Source organism: Schistocerca piceifrons, chromosome 9 (genome assembly GCF_021461385.2).
Source record: "Schistocerca piceifrons isolate TAMUIC-IGC-003096 chromosome 9, iqSchPice1.1, whole genome shotgun sequence".
In the NCBI taxonomy this organism is placed as follows: domain Eukaryota; kingdom Metazoa; phylum Arthropoda; class Insecta; order Orthoptera; family Acrididae; genus Schistocerca; species Schistocerca piceifrons.
Window position 1 is genome coordinate 17,553,429 of NC_060146.1, and position 14,703 is coordinate 17,568,131.

At 37.9% G+C, this 14,703-nt stretch overlaps 1 protein-coding gene across 1 annotated transcript in view; it reads left to right on the forward strand.

Annotated features, from left to right (window-relative positions):
* The first annotated feature begins 233 nt into the window (after window positions 1-233).
* LOC124716974 overlaps window positions 234-14,703 on the forward strand; it is a 75,884-nt gene continuing 61,414 nt past the window's right edge. Inside the window, exon 1 of the mRNA XM_047243576.1 lies at window positions 234-382. Within this exon, the coding sequence (XP_047099532.1) occupies window positions 350-382 (33 nt within the window). The 5' untranslated portion in view covers window positions 234-349. The remainder of the gene's footprint in view (window positions 383-14,703) is intronic.

A 14,703-nucleotide genomic window follows, 5' to 3' on the forward strand; every position in this document is an offset into this window, starting at 1 on the left:
ACACAGTTCTTATCAACAGATGGAGCGCAGTCTCACAGTTATTCCCATGGTCTATAGAACGCCTCCAAATGCGCAGTACGATCTTCGGTCAACAGATGGCGCGAGGCACTGTTGACACTAAACAGTTATTGAAATAACTGCCAGAATCAGAGGAACGGTTATCGCAGTAACCGTTACTTCTCAGTAACCTGTTATTTCTATCAGTTACGTTATTTTTTGCCACCTCTGGTCAGTTGGCCGTTGGGCATTCTAGAGTACAGTGTATCACGTTGCGCGGCTAAAACGGTTGGGCGTGAAAGTACTTTTTTTTTTTAGCAAAACACATTTTCTTGCCGTGTTTCCTATCAAGATGAGCTGGCATCTCACGGAGGGAGCAGTTGCTGTAAGACTTTTAATTTATGTTGATATCAGGTAGTTTACGTAAACAAAGTGACTGTTAGCTTAGGTTTCTCATGAGCTAATCTTCTGTGTCCTCCCTCAGACTTTTTGCAGCTATTGTACTGTTTCACGCAATAACAGCATTGTCGTCAGTGTTCTTTGAAAAGAAACTTCAGATGATTATTTTCGTGTCATGTTTCCCATTTCAATACAAATTTCATTTTGTCTTCCTAACAATCACTGAAGCCACGTTCGCTGTAGTATAAATTGTCTGTTGGTGCTTACAGAGACGAAATAACGTTTGTTCACCAGTTTTGTATATATACACTCGTATACACCTAAGACAGGGCATTTGAATCATTACATTATAGATTAACAAGATGGCGTCGACGATGATTTCAGTTACCTCTAGCATGGCGTATGTCGTGAAATGTGTGCTTCGTGTTACATTATTATAAAAGTTGTCGAAAAACGCAAAAGTTTTGTATTGGCACTCATCAGTACCCCCTCCCCCACATCCCCTCTTATGGCACGGACGCACACATCGGACCTTGGCACCGGTCCCTCAATTTAACACAATCAGAATTTCTGCTTTGAGAATTGTTGGGTTCGCCAACCCACTCCCAAATTGTTATCTTCTAACCTAACTTAGACCTCGGGCTTCGCTACAGATTAGTCTGTCCACAACAGAGATTCATGGAATGGTGTGTGGAGGGGTTGTTGAGTTGACGGTGTCCAATCAGTAACTTAAGCCCAGAAAAACACAACAGCGAAATACTGTATTTATTTGGCCCTTGAATCATTTTTGTACTGGATATGCACATGTTGATGCACATACATACATTTGATATTAAACAGTTCATAACACGATGTGGCTTATTTCATGAGGCGATGTGATGGGAATGTACAAACATGACTTTGCATAGTTACTAGTTTAGTTCAATTTCTTTCTCGTATATATACAAAACACATACCTGACTGGCATTATTAGAGCACGCAGTTTGCCTATTTTTAGATGATATTAACCCAAAACTACTTTACATCAATGTTCAGATACTGTGTGAAGCAGTTATGAAGCACGAAGGTTTTCAGAGTCTCATTAAACAAAGGTAGACACTTCCTGTTCCTTGTTTCTGGTGGTAGACTTGTATAGTTGGATGCCTTGGTTATATGTGAGTTTTTGAGGGTGGAGATACAATTGGAACATGGAGCTTTGTTTTTTGTATTGTGATCATGAACATCCATATTTTTGTTGCATTTATTGATATTACTTTTTACACTCTCACATGTTTCTAATATCTAGACTACCAAGAGGAAAAATGAGTGAATTTTTGAAGGGAGGTATGCAGCTGTCAGTTGACTTTGCCCTGTTCATTATTCTCATAGCTCTCTTCTGGGTGAGAAGAATGTCTTTGCTGTATGTGGACTTTTCCCCAGAGTAGCTACCATACTGCATTAAACTATGAAATTGAACATTTATTTACTTAGCATCTTTGTATCTCATTATAAAAATGATATAGGATTTGTCATACATTGCCTTACATAGAAAATAGGACATGAAATGGTTTACAATTATATGTCCATAAATAAAATATTATTACATACAACATGAAACCATTTGCATAACAACACTGATAATATGCTAAATTAGAATAATAGATGAATACCATTTAGTTTTCAATGAGCATTTTGGGTTATGTGATGAAGTAAGCTACTGTATATTGAATGCCGGTGGTTTAAGTATTCCTTGACACTATAAAAACTCTTGCTAATTAACATTTTTTTTTAAGTTCATTTTTGAATATGTGGAATTTTGGTGTACTTATAATTTCCTTTGGTAGTGCACTAAATAAGATTTTTGGCTGATAAAGAACACTTTTTTGATACATAGCTTTTGTGACTTTCTCTATGACTGTTTAACAAAGAATGTTCCTGGTGTGCCTTCATAAAACATATACTTTCAGAAATATAGATACATGGTTGTCATGATTTGTAGTTCCTTGAAAACATTTTTACATGATTCTCTGTGTGTCATACCTCTGATTATCCTTATTGTCTTCCTTTAAAGCGCAAATGAGTGTTTGGCCAAACTGGTATTCCTTCAAAATATGATACAATATCTTAGTGTGCTATGTATGAGTGAGTGCAAAGCATGAACATAGCACTGCATCAACACTATAGGAATTTTTTAGTATTCTCAGAACGTAATACTGACTTATAATGTTTTAACATTTGTGTGTTACTCCCACATTATTCATCTAGCCATAATTCTAAAAAGTTAGTATGGGGGTTTGCTTTATCTTACACTGCCTAATTTCTACAGTTCGGTCAGATTTTACTTTGGATGAACTTCAGAAATAACAAACTTTTTTTGTCATTAACAATTAATTTGTTGTCATTAACAATTAATTTGTTGTTTGTTAACCACATTTGCTTCTTCTGTCGCTACTGTGACTCTCTCTAGTAAGTCAGTTTAATTCGTAGCTGTGACAAACAGACTGGTGTCTTTGGCAAATAATACTGCATCTGCTGTTGATATAAGGCTTGGCAAGATTAAGCACAGCAGTGGCCCCAGTAAAGAGCTGTGCGGCATGCCATACCTGACTCTTTGGTATGCCGATGAGTAGACTTGATCCGCATGCTGTACCTCTACGCTCTGATACTTATTAGAATGACAGGATTTGAACCAATCATGTGCTGCTCCACGAACCCCATAGCAATATAGTTTCCTGATCATCTATTTTTCCTAAAACCGTTTTGTCCATTAACTAGAATTTTATATTTATTCAGAAAATGACAGTCTTTCGTGCATTACCCTTCCAATTACTTTTGAAATTCCAGATAACAATGATATAGGCCAGTAATTGATAACATCAGACTGGTTACCCTTATTGTAAATAGGCTTGACAATCGATTTCTTTAGTTTTTCTGGGAAGACTGCTGTGCTAAATGACAGGTTAATCATGTCAACAGGTGGAGAATCTATGTATCTTGCACTGTTCTTTATTACTTTGTCTGGAATCCCATCACACCCATAGGTCATTTTATTTTGTAACTGATTTAAGGCATTTTGTACCTCTAATGCAGTAACAGTGTATAGAAACATGGTTTTATCATTCATTGGTAGTTGTGGTCTGGAGCTGAAATCACATCTTCCTTGAATTAGTTTTGTTGCGATATTTGTGTAATGTGTGTTGAATATGTTGGCTATCTGTAGTGGGTCCTCAATTGTTTTCCCTTCACTTTTAAGAAAGCTGTTTTTACTTTTTTTTTTACATGTGCTCCTATTTATTGGGTCATTCCATGTCCGTTCAACCAATTTGAGAAAATGTTCCATCTGATAGTCTCAGATTTGGCTGAAATTTAGTACACCAATGCTACCAATTTTTTTTTTTTTTTTTCCTCTCCAAATCATGCACAATTTTGTCCAAATCAGAGCATTTCTGGCATGATTTCTGTTCCTTTGGAGCAGATAGTTCTTCCTCTTCCACCATTAGTGTGTCAGCTATTGTGTGTTTTAATTCCATTTGAACTTCTTGTTTTCTTCTATAGTTTTCACTATAGTTAAATTCTTTTATCTTGGCGGTTTGCGCGTGCCCCGCCCAGACGCGGGTTATTGCTGCGTTGCCAGTTGTACACGCCAAGAGAAGCAGCGCCATAGTATAGTTCGTAAACTTGCGTTTAGGGGGGAGCGCGCAGTTTATGAAGTAAAGCCACCACGGCCACATTAACCCTTTCATTGCTACAGACACGTGCTCCCCGCATTCCGCGCTGTGTGCAATTTTGTCATCACTGCACTGCTCGCCTGTGCAAACACATGGTGTTTAGACTGCTTTGACACACTTTCATCATTTGATTTCACAAAAACTATTTGGCCCAAAAATTTGATTTTTGCACATCTTCTTGACTGATACCTTCCCCCCATAAATGACTTAATTTTGTTTCGATGTACAGTGCAATTATTGTGCAGCATTAGATGTAGTAAACCATTGCACGAAATTTTGAAGAGTTTGCAGAGGTAAAATTCCATAGTGTATACTTTCCTTATGGTCGATTTTACTTGCCACTAGAAATTTCAAAAAATTACATTCAAACGAATAAAATTCATGAAGTAAGACACTTCAATATTGTTCTTAAATAAAGAAAATATTAAGCACCGAACAAGGTTTAACCTCAGAACCTATCGCTTAGCATTCAGACGCTTTAACCATTACACTAACGCAGCTCCTTATTCAATAGTTCTCCCGGAGGACTTTAAACAATTACGCAAAATACCTACAAACACTGTTGGTATTACTATGAATTACTCACATTTCGTCGAAGTACAATAGGAAATAAACAATTACCGCTGTTCTTTATTGCGAAAAAGCGGTTAGTGAGAATGATACAAACACCTTTCCTTGCTATCGCCTGAATTATTAGGCTTATTACTTGTTTGGTTTAATTAATTAATATAATATGAAGCAATTGGTATAAAGAATGCTTTTTCCAAACTTTCTATAAAAGTAAGTCTACTATAAAGATATTGCTTTTGTTCAATTACTTTATTTATGACTGAATGTTTCTAAAACTGAAGACACTCGTCCATGCTCTGCACTGCAGTCGAGCTCTGGCAACGTCGTTCTGTTCATTGGCTGACTGTGTTTTGTAATGTCAGGTTTATTGTCAATAAAGAATTACATCATTGCTGGGTGTGGCATTGTTGCAGTCGGTCTGTTCTGAAACATCTGTTAGAGTGGATGTACATACTTCATTGAGAGTGTACAATGTGTTATGTGCCTTGTTCTGTGTGTAATTTGTAATTAATTTTGAGAGGTTAACTGGAATGCAATAACATGGATGAACAGTGCTCTGTTGGAAAGATAGCAAGTGAAGTGTCACAAAACAGTTTACGGTTCAGTTTCAAAAAACTTGAAAATAGTCAGTGACTTTGAAGTTCGACAAACTTCGTTTAAATTTCAAGTAAGTTCTTCTGTAATGTGATTCCTGGAAATTCCCTGTCCCCAAATTGTTACTCAAAAATATTTGTTGTGAAATCAGAACCAGAATCGTGTGACCTTGTTAATGACATTTATATTTTCTAATAAGGAAGCTGTTAGCCTATTGGATTTTGCTTGTTCTAAGTTAGATGTATCTCCTGCTTTAAAAATAATAAAATTAAGTAGCAGAAAAAGAAAAGCAGCAATTAAAAATTAGGTACAACAAATTTCAGACAAAATTAGAGAAGACTTGGAATCGAGCTTTAATAATAAGATACCAACATTATTTCTAAAGAAGAAGAAAACCTACCACCAACCTCTGACACTGAATATTTGAGCTTAATAGAATTTATTCAGGTAGTGAAGGGGGACGAAAACTTAAGTCATGGGTGACTGGAATTAGATAGTAGGAAAAAGGAGAGAAGGAAACATAGTAAGTGAATATGGATTGGGGGTAAGAAATGAAAGAGGAAGCCACCTGGTAGAATTTTACACGGAGCATAACTTAATCATAGCTAACACTTGGTTCAAGAATCATGAAAGAAGGTTGTATACAGGGAACAGGTGTGGAAACACTGGAAGGTGTTAGGTAGATTATATAATGGTAAGACAGATATTTAGGAAACAGGTTTTAAATGGTTAAACATTTCCAGGGGCAGATGTGGACTCCGACCACTATTTATTAGTTATGAACTGTAGATGAAAACTGAAGAAACTGCAAAAAGGTGAGAATTTAAGGAGATGGAACCTGGATAAACCGACTAACCAGAGGTTGTAGAGTGTTTCAGGGTGAGCATAAGGGAACAATTGACAGGAATGGGGGAAGGAAATACAGTAGAAGAATGGGTAGCTTTGAGGGATGAAATAGTGAAGGCAGCAGAGGATCAAATAGGTAAAAAGATGAGGGCTAGTATAAACCCTTGGGTAACAGAAGAAATATTGAATTTAATTGATGAAAGGAGAAAATATAAAAATGCAGTAAATGAAGCAGGCGAAAAGGAATGCAAACGTCTAAAAAAGGAGATTGACAGGAAGTGCAAAATGGCTTAGCAGGAATGGCTAGAGGACAAATGTAAGGATGTAGAGGCTTATCTCACTAGGAGTCAGATACTGCGTATAGGAAAATTAGACACCTTTGTAGAAAAGAGAAGCACTTGTATGGATATCAAGAGCTCGGATGGAATCCCAGTTCTAAGCAAAGAAGGGAAAGCAGAAAGGTGGAAGGAGTATCAATATTATGGAAATAGAAGAGGATGTAGATGAAGATGAAATGGGAGATATGATACTGTGTGAAGAGTTTGACAGAGCACTGAAAGACCTGAGTCGAAACAAGACCCGAGGAGTAGACAACATTCCCTTAGAACTACTGATAGCCTTGGGAGAGCCAGCCATGACGAAACTCTAGCATCAGATGAGCAAGATGTACGAGACAGGCGAAATACCCTCAGACGTCAAGAAGAAGGTAATAATTCCGATGCCAAAGAAAGCAGGTGTTCACATGTGAAAATTACCGAACTATCAGTTTAATAAGTCACAGCTGCAAAATACTGATGCGAATTCTTTACAGACAAATGGAAAAACTGGTAGAAGCTGACCTCAGGGAAGATAATTTTGGATTTCATAGAAATATTGGAACACTTGAGGCAATACTGACCCTACGACTTATCTTAGAAAATAGATTAAGGAGAGGTAAACCTTTGACGATGTTGACTGGAATACTCTCTTTCAAATTCTGAAGGTGGCAGGGGTAAATTAACAGGTAGCGAAAGGCTATTTCAATTTGTACAGAAACTGGATGGCAGTTGGGAGTCGAGGGACATGAAAGGGAAGTAGTGGTTGGGAAGGGAGTGACATAGGGTTGTAGCCTCTCCCAGATGTTATTCAATGTGTATTTTTTAGCAAGCAGGAAAGTAAACAAAAGAAAAATTTGGAATAGGTATTGAAATCCATGGAGAAGAAGTAAAAACTTTGAGGTTTGTCAGTGACATTGTAACTCTGTCAGAGACAGTAAAGGACTTGGTAGAGCAGTTGAACGGAATGGACAGTGTCTTGAAAGGAGAATATAAGATGAACATCAACAAAAGCAAAATGAGGATAATGGAATGTAGTCGAATTAAGTCGGGTGATGCTGAGGGAATTAGATTAGGAAATGACACTTAAAAAAGTAGAAAGGAGTTTTGCTATTTGGGGAGCAAAATAACTGATGATGATCAAAGTAGAGAGGATATAAAATGTAGACTGGCAATGGCAAGGAAAGCGTTTCTGAAGAAGAGAAATTTGATAATATCGAGTATTGATTTAAGAGTCAGGAAGTTGTTTCTGAAAGTAGTTGTATGGTGTGTAGCCATGTATGGAAGTGAAACATGGACGATAAATAGTTTGGACAAGCAGAGAATAGAAGCTTTCGAAATGTGGTGCTACAGAAGAATGCTGAAGATTAGATGGGTAGATCACATAACTAATGAGGAGGTATTGAATAGAATTGGGGAGAAAAGGAGTTTGTGGCACAACTTGACCAGAAGAAGGGATCGGTTGGTAGGATGTGTTCCGAGGCATCAAGGGATCACCAATTTATTATTGGAGGGCAGGGTGGAGGGTAAAAATTGTAGTGGGAGACCAAGAGATGAATACACTAAACAGATTCAGAAGGATGTAGGTTGCAGTAGGTACTGAGAGATTGAAGCAGCTTGCACATGATAGAGTAGCATGGAGAGCTGTGTCAAACCAGTCTCAGGACTGAAGACGACAACAACAACAATAGCGAAATTAAAAATTAAATGTTCAGTGACATCTAAAGAGGAAATAGTTAATATTTTAAGTTTGCTCCCTCACTCATGGTTAAGAGGAAAAAATAGCTCATGAATTCAGCATTTCTCATCGTTTGGTTAAATCAACCTGAAAATTAGTGAAATACCAAGGCATTCTTCCAGTTACAGGAAAGGAGGATTAGGTATAAGTGAAGAAACAAAAAGATCCGGCAGCTTTTTGAAGATGATGAAAATGGTAGAATGTGCTCAGGTTGCAAAGATAGCAAGAGAGTTGTTATAAATGGAGTTAAAGTAACAAAGCAGAAATGACTAGTGCTGTCAAATTTAAATGAACGTTGCGTACGCTTTCAAAAATTGTCATCCTGAATGAAAAATTGGAAGGTCAAAATTGTGACCTCTGCCCTAAGTGGTGTATTTTGGCTGGATCCTCAGGGACACACTCTGTATGTGTTTGTTAATGTCAAACTGATGATTGCTTGTGCAACACTCAGTGATCTTAACTACACAGTCACTAGATTTAATGGTCTGTGACACTAACAGTTAAGACATGATGAGTTTGTGTAATAAATGCACTGGTAAGAAAACTGTTATTGAGTTGTTTCACGAACATGATGAGGAAATGATACACAGTATTACGTTCAAGCAGTGGGTTACAACTGACAAGATAGAAATGATAACAGTGGTTAAATGTCAGGAAGAGTAGTTGGAATCTTTAATTGATAACTTATAAAAACTCAAGTCACCACTATTTTTCTAAAATCCAAAGTAAGTTTTTGAAGGACAAAAAAAAGCATAACTTCATGAAACTGAATGCATAGTGCTAGATGATTTTGCAGAAAATTTTACATTTGTGATTCGGGTTGGAATACAAGGGTACCACTGGTTCAATGACCAGTCAACAGTGCATCCATTTATCCTCTACTTTAAAAATGAGAAAGATGAAGTTTGTAGTTCAATTTGTATTCTAAGTGACTACTTGGAGCACAACACTTTGGCTGTAAATGTGTTTCAAAAGTATGTAATAAATTACATAAAAAAATTTTTCCCAAGGTTGAGAAGCTGATACACTTTTCAGATGGAAGTGGTAGTCAGCATAAGAACAAAATGAATTTTTCAAATAGACTTTGAGTTGGCAGCTGAATGGCACGTTTTTGCATCTTGCCATGGTAAAAATGCATGTGGTGGAGTAGGAGGTACAACAAAACATGAAGTAAGTAAAGCCAGCCTACAAAGACCAACCACAGACCAAATTCTCACTGTGCAGAACATGTATGTCTTTTCCAAGGATAACTTCAAACCAGATTTGAAAACTGTATAGCAATAAAAGTAACAAGGCATTTCTACAAATTCCTTGGCATTGCAGAAAACTTTGTTTGATGTTATGTAACATCAGAAACTTAAATTTATGAGGATCATTGTCAGTAAAATTACATCTGTCTTTAATGTTGAATGACATAGTGGCATGTGTGTACGATGGACAGTGGTGGCTTGCAGAGTTAGAAAGAATAAGTTAGGAAAACAATGATGTTTTTGTGCATTTTTACCACCCTGCTGGCCCAAGAACGTCATTCAAGAAATCTACTAGTGACAAAGTTTGGATAGCTATGAAAAATGTTTTAAGGAAACTGACAGTGCTTGAAATTACCGCAGCAATTGGGAGGTCTTATTCTATATCACAGAAGCTGTCTGAAGAAAAAGTGTTCTTAACATTCACCACCAGGTTTAGGAACTGCTGCATCTCGAAGGATGGTAATTGAAAATATTTATTCTGAGTATATCAAAATAATATAAATGTTAATCTCAGTGATGTTTCCACTTTTTGTATATAATTAAGTACCTTACTTCAATAAAAATTTATTATATCCCACCAATATTACACATGAATAGGCAGCAGCCATAAAATCAGTTGTAGAGTAATGTGAATTATCTCCGCATTTTCAAAAATTCATATCTTTGTTCACAGTCAGATATCAGTGTTGAAATTTTTACAGTACGTTGCTATCATACAGTTGTACAAACAGTGCAAAAATCAAAATTTTATATTCAGTCCCACCTGAAATAACTTACCCAAACTTTACAAAAAAATTCATAAAAATTAAACATTCTATATCACTATATGGTTCATGGTGTGGGCTCCTGTAGTCATGTCCTAGTTCATGAACCACGGGCAACGTATGAGTGGCCAAGTAAGTGGTCCCGACAGTCAGGGTACCAGTTACTTTGGAATAAGGCTGGGCATCTCGGACATATTCTGAGTCGTGATCACCTTTGTGCTCATACGGCAAAGACTACCAAATCCACCAGTTAGTCCCTTAACCGTTAGGGGTAAAACCCAATGGGACTCGGGGCAAGTAAGGCGAGCAACCTGCTTCCCTGGTACTATAAATATGATGCTGGCAACAATCAGAGCAAAATGCCTCGGACCTTTGGAGGTGATGGAGTCCCACCTCTAACTGACAAACCAGGGACTCCTACAATACGACTTGGCAAACAAATGGTAATGAGATGGGGAGCTATTAATATCAATGGGGGCTACTGTGGGGAGAAGGTAGAGCTGGCAGAGGCTGCAAGTAAGATGGGGCTGGACGTTTTAGCTGTTAGTGACATTCGGGTAAGGGGTGAGAAAAAGGAGGAAGTGGGAGAATACAAGGTCTACCTGTCAGGAGTCAAAGCAGGAATAGCACAATGGGGTGTAGGGCTTTACATCAGGAAAGAAATGGAACCCAGCGTAGTTGCAATAAGGTATGTAAACGAACGACTGATGTGGATAGATTTGACAGTGTCTAGCAAGAAAATTAGGATTGTGTCAGTATATTCACATTGTGAAGGGACAGATCAAGATAAGATGGACAGTTTTTATAATGTACTCAGTGATGTAGTTGTTAGAGTTAAGGACAAGGACAGTGTTCTGAGCATGGATGATTTTAATGCCAGGATTGGAAATCGAACAGAAGGGTGTGAAAAGATTATGGCTAAATTTGGAGAGGATATGGAGGCCAACAGGAACGGGAAACAACTCTTGGATTTCTGTGCCAGTATGGGCTTAGTAATCACAAACTCCTTTTTTAAACATAAGAACATTCACCGATATACTTGGGAAGGCAGGGGAACCAGATCTGTCATTGACTATATAATAACAGATCAGGAATTCAGGAAGGCTGTGAGGGACACGCGTGTATTCAGGGGATTCTTTGACGACACTGATCATTATTCAATCTGCAGTGAAATTGGGATTGTGAGGCCGAAAGTGCAAGAGGTCAGGTCCATATGTAGGAGGATAAGAGTGGAGAAACTACAGGATAAGGAAATCAGGCACAAGTACATAACAGTGATCTCAGAAAGGTACCAGTTAGTTGAAGGTAGTCAATTAGTCATTGGAAAAGGAATGGACAAGATACAGGGACGCAGTGCTAGAAGTGGCTACAGAATGTCTAGGAACAGTAGTGTGTAAAGGTAGGATGAAGCAAACAGCTTGGTGGAATGACACAGTCAAGGCAGCCTGTAAAAAGAAAAAGAAGGCGTATCAAAAATGGCTACATACTAGAACTCAGATAGACAGAGAAAGTTATGTTGAAGAAAGAAACAAAGCCAAACAGATAATTGCAGCATCCAAGAAGAAATCTTGGGAAGACTTTGGAAACGGGTCGGAGTCTATGGGTCAAGCTGCTGGAAAACCATTCTGGAGTGTAATTAGCAGTCTTCGAAACGGAGGTAAGAAGGAAGTGACAAGTATTTTGGACAGGTCTGCCTTGGGCAGATGGAGGGAATATTTTGAAGAGTTTCTCAATGTACGATCAGTAATGTTTCAGATTTCGATGTACAATGGGATAGGAATGATGATGGAAATAGCATCACATTTGAGGAAGTGGAGAAAATGGTCAATAGATTGCAGTGCATTAAAGCAGCTGGGGTGGATGAAATTAAGTCGGAACTCACCAAATACAGTGGAATTCAGGTCTTAAATGGCTACACAGAATAATTGAAATGGCCTGGGAGTCGGGACAGGTTCCATCAGACTGGACAAAAGCAGTAATCACACCAATCTTTAAACATGGAAACAGAAAAGATTGTAACAACTACAGAGGTATCTCTTTAATCAGCGTTGTGGGTAAAACTTCTCAGGTATTGTTGAAAGGCAAGTGCGAGTGTTAGTTGAGGAGCAATTGGATGAAAATCAGTGTGGGTTTAGGCCTCTTAGAGGTTGTCAGGACCAGATCTTTAGCTTACGGCAAATAATGGAGAAGTGTTATGAGTGGAACAGGGAATTGTATCTATGCTTTATAGATCTAGAAAAGGCATATGACCGGGTTCCTAGGAGGAAGTTATTGTCTGTTCTACGAGATTATGGAATAGGAGGCAATCTTTTGCAAGCAATTAAAGGTCTTTACATAGATAGTAAGGCAGCAGTTAGAGTTGACGGTAAATTGAGTTCATGGTTCAGGGTAGTTTCAGGGGTAAGACAAGGCTGCAACCTGTTTCCACTGTTATTCATATTATTTATGGATCATATGTTGAAAACAATAGACTGGCGGAGTGAGATTAAGATATGTGAACCCAAAATAAGCAGTCTTGCATATGCGGATGACTTAGTTGTGATGGCAGATTCGATTGAAAGTTTGCAAAGTAATATTTCAGAGCTAGATCAGAAATGTAGGGACTATGGTATGAAGATTAGCATCTGCAAAACGAAAGTAATGTCAGTGGGAAAGAAATATAAACGGATTGAGTGCCAAATAGGAGGAACAAAGTTAGAACAGGTGGACGGTTTCAAGTACTTAAGATGCATATTCTCACAGGATGGCAACATAGTGAAAGAACTGGAAGCGAGGTGTAGCATAGCTAATGCAGCGAGTGCTCAGCTACGATCTACTCTCTTCTGCAAGAAGGAAGTCAGTACCAAGACTAAGTTATCTGTGCACCATTCAATCTTTCGACCACCTTTGCTGTATGGGAGCGAAATCTGGGTGGATTCAGGTTACCTTATCAACAAGGTTGAGGTTACGGATATGAAAGTAGCTAGGATGATTGCAGGTACTAGTAGATGGGAACAATGGCAGGAGGGTGTCCACAATGAGGAAATCAAAGAAAAACTGGGAATGAACTCTATAGATGTAGCAGTCAGGGCGAACAGGCTTAGATGGTGGGGTCATGTTACACGCATGGGAGAAGCAAGATTACCCAAGAGACTCATGGGTTCAGCAGTAGAGGGTAGGAGGAGTCGGGGCAGACCAAGGAGAAGGTACTTGGATTCGGTTAAGAATGATTTTGAACTAATAGGCTTAACATCAGAAGAGGCACCAATGTTAGCACTGAATAGGGGACCTTGGAGGAATTTTATAAGGGGGCTATGCTCCAGACTGAATGCTGAAAGGCATAATCATAGATGATGATGATGATGATGATGATGATGATGATGATGATGATTAAACATTTGTAAGTGTTCTTGCTCTATATGAGGCTAGTAGTGTATGATATGTTGGAAAAAATACTCACCAATCACTCGTTGTTTGTTATTTTTGGGCCTAAAATGTGGATTTTTGAAAATTGATACCAAACTTTGGAGGTCATTTTGAATTTAGGGTGCAATAGACAGTGTTGTAGAGGACAATTTTCTAAAAACAATCATGTCAATTGCAATGTTGTAATTTAACCCAGTGCAGAGATATTCATAATTTTGCTAACCCCTCTAAACTGAAACATTATCGCGCACTTACAAATGAAAATGGCTGCCATTCAGAAAAGGTGAAAGGTAACATTAAAAAAAACCTGTTTTGAGCTTCTTAATTATAGGGTAAACACACATAAAAAATTAAAACATTTAAAAATTGTCAAGCAACCAACTTAATTTTTATTGGAGCACTTCATTTGGATTGACCCTTGTAGAGCTTCAAATTAACATGGATTACTTCTTTGTTTACACATGGCCAGTTTGGAAGGTCATGTCTCGAAAAGAGATTCACTACAAATACTTTTATCAATACAGTGCATGGTAGTTTGGTTTTTATTAGGTGTTAGCTGTTTTGCAGGCAACATCATTTGTTCCTGTTGCAATTACGAAAATCTCAGACATGCGTATTTTGGTTAATGTTTTTTATTTACTATTAAAAACAGTCTTGATCACAATCTATTTATCAAGGTGACCGGTTTCGACCACTACTGTGGTCATCCCCAGACCATTGAGTAGGAACCTCTTTCTGTTGGAGATCCACTACCTCCAACAGAAAGATGTTCCTACTCAATGGTCTGAAGATGACCACAGTAGTGGTCGAAACCGGTCACCTTGATAAATAGATTGTGATCAAGACTGTTTTTAATAGTAAATATTTGTAAGACATTGATCCCTGCCTTTCCCGTAATGTATTCGAAAGTAATGTTTTTTAATGTGAAATTTGTGTTGGTGTGATGGTAAACATAGCCTTAACATTCAATCTGTGTGTCTTCATCCAAAAATGTAGGATAAATTGCAGCCTTGAGCTTTTGGCCACACGGTTTTTGTTTTCATGTTTACTTTTGCTTTGTTTTTGGGAAGTAGTGATAGGTAACTTTGGGTTTGTGAGTAGTGCCAGCATTGTTTTTGG